The following is a 12,250-nucleotide window of genomic DNA, read 5'->3' as shown; positions in this document are numbered from 1 at the left end:
GTATTTCAGATGAAAGAAAGCCTCTGTGAAACCATAAAAGACAAAGTCTCTAGCTATCACATGAGATTTGAAATAATGCAAATGTCAACTAAAAAAAAATTCAGATTAATATTTTAAATAATGAAACGAGGACACAACTATGTATTTTGTGGCAATTCTTGAAACACTTCTTTTCCACTAATTGAGAGCAAGGATCAAAATTTTGAGTAGATATTTCCAGGAAAAGTACATCAAGTAAATCTACAACCTCATTAAACGTGACTAATTTCAAATACTGAATTTGGCTGATCATACATACAAATCATCAAGATTTATATCTTATTCTGGATGAATTTCAAACATATCAGTATAACATTTCTATATTATGAATTACAAAAGAATTCATAACAATTCAATAGGCAATATGCAAGTTTATTTAAATAATTTAACACTGCACAGAATGCTAATTTAGAAGTATAAAAATAGATGGTTTAGCAACCAAATATAAAGCACCACACAGAAGCAGATTACACATACACCATCAGGCCTTTGGAAGATTAAGGCAACATTAATATCTCAAATAATTTTATGAGAACACTTTACTCATATGATAGATGTTACTAAAACATGTCAAAATAGAGAGTCCACAATTTTTTCAGTATGAAGTCTTCCCTTCCAGCTTTCTTGTCAATATATTAATGATTTTTCTTAAACACTGTACAACAATTAGTCTAGATTGACAAATGGGCTATCAAAGCCACTATCTTGTTGGCTAGATAGAGGAGCAATTAATTTTCTCGAAGGCTGCCGACACACATATGATGGTACTGTACTGCTCAGTTTTTTGAAATCTGGCTTTAATATATCAGCCTTATGATGAGGTGGGTGTCTGAGAGTCATACCGATCTCTGGCTGGGAACAAAGGGTTTCTTCTGACAGGTCTGAAGTGTGACCACTCTGACATTTCTTTGGTTGACAAATCATTTTATTTTTCTCTGTATCTGAAAGACAACTGGCTGCTGAAAACTGTTTGAAATTAACAGCTTCAGCTGGTATATCCAGAGTTTCTTGTGGTCTACCGTATAAAAATGACACTTCGTGACTGTTGCAGGGTAAAGTGGCACTGTTGGAATGCCAGCCTATGGGGTCATCCAGGTCCCCTCCATCCTTTACTAGAGTTTCCCGAACACCCAAACTTTGACTTTTCTCAGATGCAGCATTTTCACTTTCCATTAATGGATTACACTTACACACTTTTAAACCAAGTCTTTCATTAGGACCTCGAAAGGTTGTATGTGTGGATCCAGATTCAGAAAGACTAGGGGTATATCTAGGTGAGGGTTTATTTCCGAAGGATCCAAGAAAGGGGTATACGGCTGAATGCTGAAGTGATTCAGAGCCAATATCACTGAGGTCTTTCTTCTTGTGCAAACCAAAGCCTTTTTCACCTTCACAAGGCACAAACTCAGGAGAAACATTTTTTGGCGACATGTCTGGGTGTTTAAAATTGTTATCCCCAAGCTGGAAGGCTGAGTGTGACCCTTTGGAACCCATGTGCTTTGTGTCCCCATGCTCTGCGTCCTCTAATCGTCTTCGTAAGTTACAAGCAGCCCTTCTCTTAGGAACTTGGTCACACATACTTCTGGGGATAGTTTGTATACTGTTTGATTTGCTTTCAGTGTGACGTGATGTATTCTGAGTCACATCATTTCTTTTTGATTTTTCAACTCCAGTCAGCATCTCTGAAGTCAGAGGTAGTACTACTATATACAAAGGAACACAAAATTAGGGGAAAACAAAATTAGGAGAAAATTAACATTGAAAGAGGAGGGGAAAAAATTATGTTTTCATGTATTTCCAAAGAATGCATATATTTTAATCATTCTCAAAGAAAATACATCAAGGCTGGACATTTAAAAATATTATTTTACATATATCCATTCAATAAGGTTAAGCAATGTTGTTATTGAAATCTGACATTATTGTTATACATCTGATCTATTATTTTCTGCAACAGATATTGCATTTCAAGAGCCAACTGCAACGTTTCCAATTCTGTCTGATGAAGAAAATTTGCTAAAGAACCCCAGTGCCCAACGTCTACATAAGCAAGCACGCGCGCGCGCGGGCGCACGCGGAAACACACACACACACACACACACACACACACAGTAAAAGCTAAAACGGAGTTTCTGATTTAATCTACCTAAGACAAGGAATCTGATCAGAAGCAAAGCCGCCACATAGCATTAAATCAGAGAAATCATACCTCAGAGTAGTGTACCTTGGTCCCTAGATCATGAAAAGGGTTTGCTTTTATTAGGGACACTTTCACAGTTGCCCCAAATCTTTTACACCCAAGGTTCACATCACCATTCCCAAATTTACACAAATAATCTTTGAGCTTTTTAAAAGAATGTCTACCAATATCAGACTTGTGGATTCCTGAACAATCTCTGCTTCAAGCTTTCTAGAAGTTCAAAAGCCCCATTTCCCCATAGATATATTCAAAATCCCCCTGTGTGACTGGAAATTTATTGATTTTTTTCACATATTTCCATCAGCTTTTGCTTTATATATGCTAAAGCTATTTTATCATGAAGAGAAAGAACCCATTTATAGGTTCTTAGGAGTCTTCTTTACAATTAGCAACTTCACTTTAATCCCTTTCAAGTATAATTTGCTTAATATTGTATTTAACTTTATAATTTATCTAATATCAATGCTGCATTGCTTAGTATGTTATTCTCAATTCCTTCACTTCAAATTTTTGAATGTTCTCATAGAAATAACATATGCCTGGATTTTAAAAAAAATGGAAATTATGGTCTTTTAATAAGTGAGTTTAACCTATTTATGTTTAGTGTGATTGCTGATGTTTTGACCCTACAATAATTTTCTATTGACCCATGCTTTCTAGTTGTATTTTTCCTCTTTCGTGATTCTGTTAGATTGAAAACCTTTTCTTACAAAAATTTTCCCCTACTAGTTTGAGAGTTATATATTCTATTTCTCTATTAGCTAGCCATAAATCTTAATACACATACATAAACTTGTATTTTTCTAGCAATGGCTAGAGTTACCAGTAACTATATCCTTTCCTTGAAAATAGTAAACCTCTTAGGCATATTTGTTAGTTTCCTCTACAATATATTCTTACATTCTTTTGAGAATACTATACTTTGCTAACATTCTCAGGTCCTTTTATTTGTTCTATTACTTGTATCCATAGGTATAAGTTGTATTTATTTATTTATTTTTTGCTTTGTCTTATTTTGATTTTGGTGTCTTTTATCATGGTGCTGGCTTTCTATAGGTATTTGGTGATTCTTGGTTGAATGCTTATCTCATAGATATTCTGAGTATGGCATCAGCTTGTTTAAAAAAGTTGAGAGTGTTGTGAAAGGAACAAGCTGAAGGGTAGAAAAACCCAATAGCTGGTACTTTGGGCATGTGGGCTCTAAGTTCCTCCTTGGCATGATTAGCCATCTAGAGCCTTGCCCTATTCTGAGACTCTTTTTTCCTGTTGCTCTTACTCCAGCCCAATGGTGGGGGTAGGGGAAGGGAAAGCAGAAGGATTAATAAAGAGGGTGGCCCCACCTGGTTACTGCTGCTTGAGAACATCAACTAATTATAATTACCTCACTGGTATCCCCTAGGCTTACTACTTCTCCTGCAACATACTGCCTTCATATGTGGAACAGTTTTGATACTGCTCCTACTTATAGCTGTCATCTTCTGGCAGTTTTGAACTGTTTCCCTCTTCAGTCTTTCAGGGATTTCTCACAGCTTCTGGTCTATCAATTGTAACTTTTTATTTTTAAATTATTTATACATTGTTAAAAATTGAGGTGCACTTGCAATACAATGTTATATTAGTTTCAGGCATACAACACAGTGATTCAACAGTTCTAGTTCTATACACTGCTCACCGCAATAGTGTAATTACCATCTATCACCAAATAAGTTATTAAAATACTATTGACTATATTCCTCATGCTGTACTTTTCATCCCTGTGACTTGCCTCTTTTATAACTGGAAGTTTGTACCTTTTAATCTTCTTCATCAGTTTCACCCAGCCCCACCTCCTCCCCTCTGGCAACCACCAATTTGTTCTCTGTATTTATGAGACTGTTTCTGTTTTATGTGTTGTTTTTTAGATTCCACATATAAGTGAAATCATATGGTATTTGTCTGACTTTTTTCACTTAGCACAATACTTTCTAGATCCATCCATGTTGTCACAAATGGGAAGATTTCATTCTTTTTTTATGGCTGAGTAATATTTCTGTGTATGTGTGTGGGTGTCTGTGTACGAAATCTTCTTAGTCCATTCATCTAGTGATGGACAGTCAAGTTGCTTCCATGTCTTGGCTATTGTAAATAATGTTGCAATAAACATAGGGGTGCATATATTTTTTCGAATTAGTGTTTTTGTATTTTGGAGTAAATACCCAGTAGTGCAATTATTAGATCGTAAGGTAGTTATATTTTTAACTTTTTGAGGAACCTTTATACTGCCTTCCACAGTCGCCGCACCAGTTTGCATTCCCACCAACAGTGAGGGTCCCTTTTTCTCCACATCTTCACAATATTTGTTTCTTGTGTTTTTTATTTTAGCCATTCTGACAGGTGTGAGGTGATATCTCAGTGGACCTTTGATTGGCATTTCCCTGATGATGACTTACATTGAGCATCTTTTCACATGTCTCTTGGCCATCTATGACTTCTTTGTAGAAATGTCTGTTCATGTTTACTGCCCATTTTTTAGTTTTTGGATTATTTGTTCTGTGGGTGCTGAGTTGAAGTTCTCTCTCTATATATGAAGTTATTATATATATATAAACCCCTTATCAAATGTATCATTTGCAAATATGCTCTACCACTCAGGAGGTGGCCTTTTGGTTTGTTGATTGCTTCCTTTGCTGTGCAGAAACTTTTATTTTGCTGTAGTCCCAATAGTTTATTTTTGCTTTTGCTTTCCTTGGCTGAGAAGACATACTTAGAAAAAAGCTGCTCAGGCCAATGTACAAGATATTACTGCCTATGTTTTCTTTTTTTTTTTTTATGGTTTGAGGTCTTACAAATATTTAGGTCTTTAATACATTTTATTTTTATGTATGGTTTAAGAAAGTGATTCAGTTTCATTCTTTTGCATGTAGCTGGGGGGTTTTCCCATCATTAAAGAGACTGTCTTTTCCCCATTGTATATTCTTGCCTCCTTTGTTGTAGATTAATTGATCATATAATCATGAGTTTATTTCTGGACTCTCTATCCTGTTCCATCGATCTATGTATCTATTTTTGTGCCAGTACCACAGTTTGATTACTAGAACTTTGTCGTATAGCTTGAAATCTGGAATTGTGGTACCTCCAGTTTTGTTCTTCTTTCTCAAGATTGCTTCTGCTATTCATGGTCTTAGTGGTTCCATACAAATATTAGGGTTATTTATTCTATTTTTGTGAAAAATACTATCAACACTTTGATTGGGATTGCACTGAATCTGGAGACTGCTTTGGGTGATATGGGCATTTTAACAATATTAATTCTTCCAATCCATGAGCATGCTATATCTTCCCATTTGTTTACATCATTTTCAGTTTCTTTCATCAATGTCTTAAAGTTTTCAGAGGATAGGTCTTTCACCTCCGTCATTAAATTTATTCCTAGGTATTTCATTCTATTTGATGCAACTATAAATGGAATTATTTTATTTCTCTGATATTTTGTTATTAGTGTATATAAACACAACAGATTTCTGTATATTAATTTTATATCCTGCAACATTACTGAATTCATTTATTAACTATAGTCATTTTTAGGTGTTGTCTTTATGTATAGTATCATGTCATCTGCAAAAAATGAGTTTTGCTCCTTCCCTACCAATCTGGATTTTTTTTTTGTCTGCCTGCTGTTTCTAGGACTTCTAGTACTATGTTGAATAAAAGTGGTGAGAGTAGACATCTTTTTCTTGTTCCTGATATTAGAGGAAAAGCTTTCAGTTTTTCCCCATTGAGTATGATGTCAGCTGTGGGTTTATCATATATGGACTATATGTTGAGGTATAATCCCTCTAAACATCATGAACTGATGTTGAATTTTATCAAAAGCTTTTTCTCCATCTATTGTGATGATCATATGGTTTGTTGTCTTAATTTTGTTAATGTGGTGTATCATGTAGATTGATTTGTGGATAATGAACCATCCTTGCATGCCCAGAACAAATCCCACTTGATCATCGTGAATGATCCTTTTCATGTACTGTTGAATTTAGTTTGCTAATATTTTGTCAAGGATTTTTGCATCTATATTCATCAGAGATTTGGCCTGTAGTTTTCTTTTTTTTATAGTATCTTTTTCTAGGTTGGTGTCAGGGTAGTACTGACCTCATAGAAATGAATTTAGAAGTTTTCCTTCCTCTTGTATTTTTTGGAATAGCTTGAGAACAGGCATTAAGTCTCCTTCAAGTGTTTAGTAGCATTCATCTGTGAATACGTCTGGCTCTGGACTTGTGTTTGTTGGAAGCTTTGTAATTACTAATTCAATTTCATTTCTAGTAATTGGTCTGTTCAGATTTTCTATTTTTTTCCTGACTCAGTCTCAGAAGATTGTATATTTTGAGAAATGTATCCCTTTCTTGTAGGTTGTCCAATTCATTGTTAGCACATAGTCTTTTGTAGCAGTCTCTTACAATCCTCTGTATTTTTGTGGTGTCAATTGTTACTTTTCTTTCATTTCTAATTTTATTTGAGTCCTATCTCTTTTTTTCTTGAGGAGTCTGGGTAAAGGCTTATCAGTTTTGTTTATCTTTTTAAAAAGCCAACTCTTGCTTTTGTTGACCTTTCCTACTATTTTTTTTAAATCTCCATTTCATTTATTTCTGCTCTGATCTTTATTATTCCCTCTCTTCTACTAACTTGTTTAAAATCTATCCTGTCATTTCTAGGAATGAAAGCAACTATAGGAAGCTGATGGGTATGCTCAGTCTGCCTATTCAAACTGAAAACTCTATGCTCTTTTTTGTAAGTTTCCAGTTTAAGTAAAACACAGACACAACTTTATAAATTAACTCTCACTCCTTACATTCCTTCTTTTTCATACTAAAAATATTAAATATTTAAGAGAGAAGGGAGAAAAAAACCCTTTTAGTGACTCATTTTGACATACCTGACTGTGTAGTTTTGCTCTGGGATTTATTAGAAATCGGCGTTTCCAGCAATTTTGCCATTGTAGCAAGTTTGCTAGCAGCATTCATAATCTTTTTCTCAGCCCTGTGGGGAATTCCAGAATATTAAATTAATAATAGTTTAAAGGAAAAAATGAGTTTCCTTAGCCCAAGGATTTCTGTTTTCCTATTAGTTCTGCCAATATTTAGGGTAGTACAGACATAAGCCTCTCTTAACCCCTAATGGCCAATCATGTAGAAATAGTTAATTTTGTGGTTAAGGAAAATGTTTAGAAAATGACAACATGCTGTCCTGGTAGTCTCAGGACACACTGTTTGTTTAGATTGAACTTACCCTTCCTGTTTTCCATTATCCTGCAAAATCTGTTGGAGGCAAGTCAAGTAATATTTGCGCATCTTTCGGGCGGTTTCTTGACGTTCTCGCAATACCTCTGCTTTTACCATTTCCGCAGCTCTTTCCTTACTCTCCTGAATATAACGAAGCATATCACCTAGTGGGGAGGTGAGGGAAGGAGTTGGTAGGGAGACAGGAATTCCCACAAAATGCATGTTTACTACCAGTTTTTCAAAAACAGGGGAGGCAGACTTCAGATCAATTTTCTGGGAGATGAAGTGACTAGAGGTATAGTTTAAACATTGCACTTTTCCACAATCATTAAAATGGAATGCTTCAGATCACTATTTTAGGAGACTCAAAGGAGAAATAATCTAAAAGTCCTTTTAGAATGATGATAGCCACATATGTTAAGGAAACAGCATAATCCCTAGGAAAACACTGTCATATTCTAAAACACTGAGGCAAGAAAATAAATACGATACAGAAACTTACACATTTTGATTATGTATTGTCTGAGTAAGAGAGGAGAAAAAAATATACCTAAAGGGTGAGGATGAAAGGAAAAAAGAACCAGACACAGAAAGATAGAAGGAGGCAATATGAACTAGAGAGACTCATATTCCCATTTACTCATGCTCTGAAAATCCATGTTTCATTATTTATTCCATTCTTTCAGCAGCACTTATGCGTACCCAAGTAAATATAATATTATAATCCATGAGAGATATGTACAAAATGCCAGGGAGAAGGATAAGACCTATGTTGCCTTCTGAAATATACATTTAAAACTAGTGCACAGGGAAGCCTGGGTGGCTCAGTCGGTTAGGCGGCTGCCTTCAGCTCAGGTCATGATCCCAGGGTCCTGGGATCGAGCCCCGCATCGGGCTCCCTGCTCCACGGGAAGCCTGCTTCTCCCTCTGCCTGCCGCTACCCCGTGCCTGTGCACTCTCTCTCTCTCTCTGACAAAAAAATAAATAAAATCTTTAAATCAATCAATCAATCAATCAAAAATAGTTCACTGCTTTCAAGTTTTCTTTTTATCTTTGATTCAACATGATTGGATTGAGACTACCATTACTTAAGGTCAACGTTTTTTTTACTAAATCTAGGGCTACATCCTACCTCTAGAATATCACTACTCTGTTATATTAAAGATTCAATTCATAAAGGAATCTCCCTTAATATCAGTAAGCTCTTCCTGAAAATTAAATGCTCTGTGCAAAAAATACTAACTGAAAGACTATTTCTCATTATTTGAAGTGGTATAAATTAAATTGGAATACGTGTCAACACAAAACCTCCAGCCAATGTCTAAAATGTTAAACAAAACACACACATACAAGTTAGCATATGAGTATGAAAAAAATGCTTAAAATTTCACTTCCCAACTGATGTGATTGTTAACAAAAAGTTGCTTTGTTTGTTTTGTAGTAATATGGACACTGTTGGCACCAGCAACAACTGAAAAGTAAATTGTCTTTATTGATACTGAGTGGGTTTTTCAGAACACTACATAGGATTATGATGATCTAACAAATACATCTGGAACTTAAGACCTTTTCCCACTCATTTTGTTAAAAATAAAAGCAATTTTAAGAGGTAAACATACATTTCTCCTGTATCAGCACTAGTTATTGTTCTGGGACATACATACAATCTAAGCAATATTATAATTAAAAAACAGGAGATAGTCTACTGAGAAAACATAAACCAGAGAAATGCTCTGCAAGGTATGCCTCTTACTGCAAAGGACTTGATAAACAAATTTACACGTATGACTTAATCCATTATCGAAATAATGAGAAAGAACAGAATAATGCCTAGCTAGATCTATTTTCTATGGTCTTTAAAAGCTTATGGTAGAGGGATGCCTGGGTGGCTCAGTCAGTTAAGCAGCTGCCTTCAGCTCAGGGCATGATCCCAGGGTCCTGGGATCAAGTCCCACATCAGGCTCCTTTCTCAGTGGAGAGCCTGCTTCTCCCTCCGCCTGCCACTCCCCCTGCTTGTGCTCACTCTCTCTCTCTCTGACAAATAAAATCTTTAAAAATAAATAAAATAAAAGCTTATGGTAGAAAGTAATACTTGCTAATTTAAAACTCACATGACTTTTTTTTAGTTATTTAAGTTTTAAGATTATGAAATTTTTAGTTTAACATTAGTGCCCAAAAAAGAAACAGGATAATTAACAATATAAAATAGCTCTACCCTCATGTCACTTCCAAAAGATATTGGGCAAAAAAATCCATTGCTGCATAATTTAGAAAAGGGGCCACTAATTTCTTCTAAAAAGCAGATAAGATCTCAGAACAAGTAGTTTGAAAAATTCCCCCAAATTACTAGTGCTAGTAATAAAAAAGGCTCAAACCACCTTAAAATCCTGGAACTCTCCTCAGAGACTTACGCTTAATTTTTTTTACAGCTTTAATGTACTGTCCACGAAGTTCTTCCAAGGCCCTCCCATTGCATAGCAGGCAAGCATTTTCAATGGCCCCTTCTGACAATGACCTAAAAATGAACCAAATATTGGAAACAGAGATTGTTAAGTAAAAATATCTAGCTATCTATATATTCCAATAACATCCAACTGAGATGTGCTAAAAAAAAAAAAAAAAAAATCATATATCAGGATCTTTACTATATAGTTTTTTAAAAAAGAAGAAAAATAGAAACAAATGTTATGGTTACTTAAATAAATCATGATAAATCCACATGATGAAAATATATGCAGCTACTGAAAAGCACATTATAGAATATCTAATGACATATGGAAATGTTTATTTTATAACATTATATTAATAAAAGCTTATAAAATAGCTTACATGATAACCCCAGTTTTTAAAACATGCACATGTGAGTATAAAGGGGCTTAAATGATATAAAACAAGAGGTTAACAGAGGGTATCTACTAGGAATAGGGTTTTGGAAGATTTTCTTTTTTTATACTTCTTGCTATATAACAAGTTTTATACTCTTGGTATGAATATTATTGCTATAATTGATATTACAAAATAAAAAAAATACTTAGAAATAAACAATTTCTTTAAAATAGTAAAAGTTGGGGCACCTGAGTGGCTCCGTTGGTTAAGCAACCAAACTCTTGATTTTCGGCTCAGGTCATGATCTTGGGGTTGTGACATCAAGCCCTGAGTGGGGCTTTGTGCTGGGTGTGGAGGCTGCTTGAGATTCTCTCTCTCCCTCCCCCTCTGCCCACCCCCCAATGCCCCGCTCACACTTGTTCTCTCTCTCAAAAAAAATAAAAATAAAAATAAATTTAAAAATAAAAATAAAATAGTAAAAGTCTACCTTGGTGGTGTTTTACAAAGTGTTCTCAGTTCTTCCAATTTACTCTTCACGTCATTGTTTTCTTCTATTAATTCTTCAACAACTTTAGTATTCTCTTCTAAAAAAAAAATTAATGGTATATTGGTCAATTAATCTGTTTTTTACCCCTCAGTCTTCCTCTCCCCAAAATTCCCAGTGCAAATGTTTATAGAGGAGATTGTGCAAATGGCAGTTGCTCCCTGTGTCATTCGTTTCCTGATGAGTCCTAATCTGACCACTCCCTGTTCTGGTTTTTCAGCACTTAAAAACTGTATTACATCCACATCTTGCTTTGGGTTACACACTGCCCTGGAATAGGCTTCCAACTGTTTCACATGCATCTATTTTTTCCCAGCTAGACTGAAGCTCTGTTGAAACATACTGGGTCTTCTATTTTCATGTTCCTCCTGGATCCTGGTACAGTCTATGCTCATATATACGATCATTGAACAAGCACTGCTATACAAAATAAAAAGAAAATTAAGATTAAGTAGGTACCACTTTCACAATTAATGTAAGATTTTCAATTCTTTGAACTTCTGAAAAGAGGATGAGGAGACTAATGGCGTCCATATGGAATGGAGGACAAAGCATGAATTTCAGAGTGAGAGAGACATGGGTTTAAGTCCTAGCTCTGCTTCTTTACCAGTTAAATGAGCTTAGGCAAATTACTTACGCTTTCTGAACCTGAGTTTTTTCATATGTTAAATGGAGATAGTATTACTTACCTTTAAGATAATAGAAGTAAAATCATAAGTGCACAGTGCCTGATACAAAGTCTGGCAATACCAGTGTTTAATAACTATGAACAGGACACACCGTCTTTCCTACCACGCCACCCTCTCAACACACCCTGTAAGTTGAGTAATGAGCCACTCTATTCCTCCTAGACATAACTTGTATATTTTTAAATCACTCACTCTTACTCCACCACTTTTCAACAAATGCTACCAGCACAGTAGAAAACGGAATTTAACAAAAAAGCAACCATAATAGCAAAAACATTATCAACTAAGAGATGTACGTTAAGACAAACACTGAAATCAAACTATCAAATGACTTAATTCTGACCCCGATCCCTTTTATCAGCCTGTTGTTTTGAGCTAAGTACCAACTTCTTGGATTCTTTCTAAGTCTTTGAATTACAGAAGGTAGCCTCAAAAAGCACCATGCAGAATAACTATGATCACAATGTATGGTGTTAAATATTACTTATAAATAATAATCTTATCTCGCTGCCGTTGTCATTTTATATGTAAAACAAATATTCTTGATTTCCATCAAATTACTCAAGAGCTACAAATAGCTCATTTACTCTTCTGGCTTCTACCGAAGAGCGAAGCCATCACCATGGGCATTACAGTTGTTCAAATTTTTACCTCAAAATTCTTAAAATCCTGTCTTGCCTTAGAATAATGATTATCT

At 35.1% G+C, this 12,250-nt stretch overlaps 1 protein-coding gene across 10 annotated transcripts in view; it reads right to left on the bottom strand.

Moving 5' to 3' along the window:
• Nucleotides 1-390: 390 nt before the first annotated feature.
• The window catches only part of CEP152 (centrosomal protein 152), an 87,821-nt gene continuing 75,961 nt past the window's right edge, over nt 391-12,250 (bottom strand). For 7 of the 10 annotated variants that reach the window (XM_064570506.1, XM_064570505.1, XM_064570509.1 and 4 more), the window contains 5 exons: nt 10,808-10,904; nt 9,906-10,009; nt 7,502-7,658; nt 7,149-7,252; nt 391-1,742 (listed from right to left, as the gene is read on the bottom strand). In XM_064570506.1, coding sequence (XP_064426576.1) covers nt 706-1,742; nt 7,149-7,252; nt 7,502-7,658; nt 9,906-10,009; nt 10,808-10,904 — 1,499 coding nt within the window. In that variant the 3' untranslated portion in view covers nt 391-705. The remainder of the gene's footprint in view (nt 1,743-7,148; nt 7,253-7,501; nt 7,659-9,905; nt 10,010-10,807; nt 10,905-12,250) is intronic. The other 3 variants (XM_064570507.1, XM_064570511.1, XM_064570512.1) reach the window with 1 other exon arrangement.

This window comes from Mirounga angustirostris, unplaced genomic scaffold (genome assembly GCF_029215605.1).
Source record: "Mirounga angustirostris isolate CCGP_5_RB_7025 unplaced genomic scaffold, mMirAng1.0.hap1 SCAF_9, whole genome shotgun sequence".
In the NCBI taxonomy this organism is placed as follows: domain Eukaryota; kingdom Metazoa; phylum Chordata; class Mammalia; order Carnivora; family Phocidae; genus Mirounga; species Mirounga angustirostris.
This window is presented reverse-complemented; position numbering and strand designations above follow the sequence as displayed.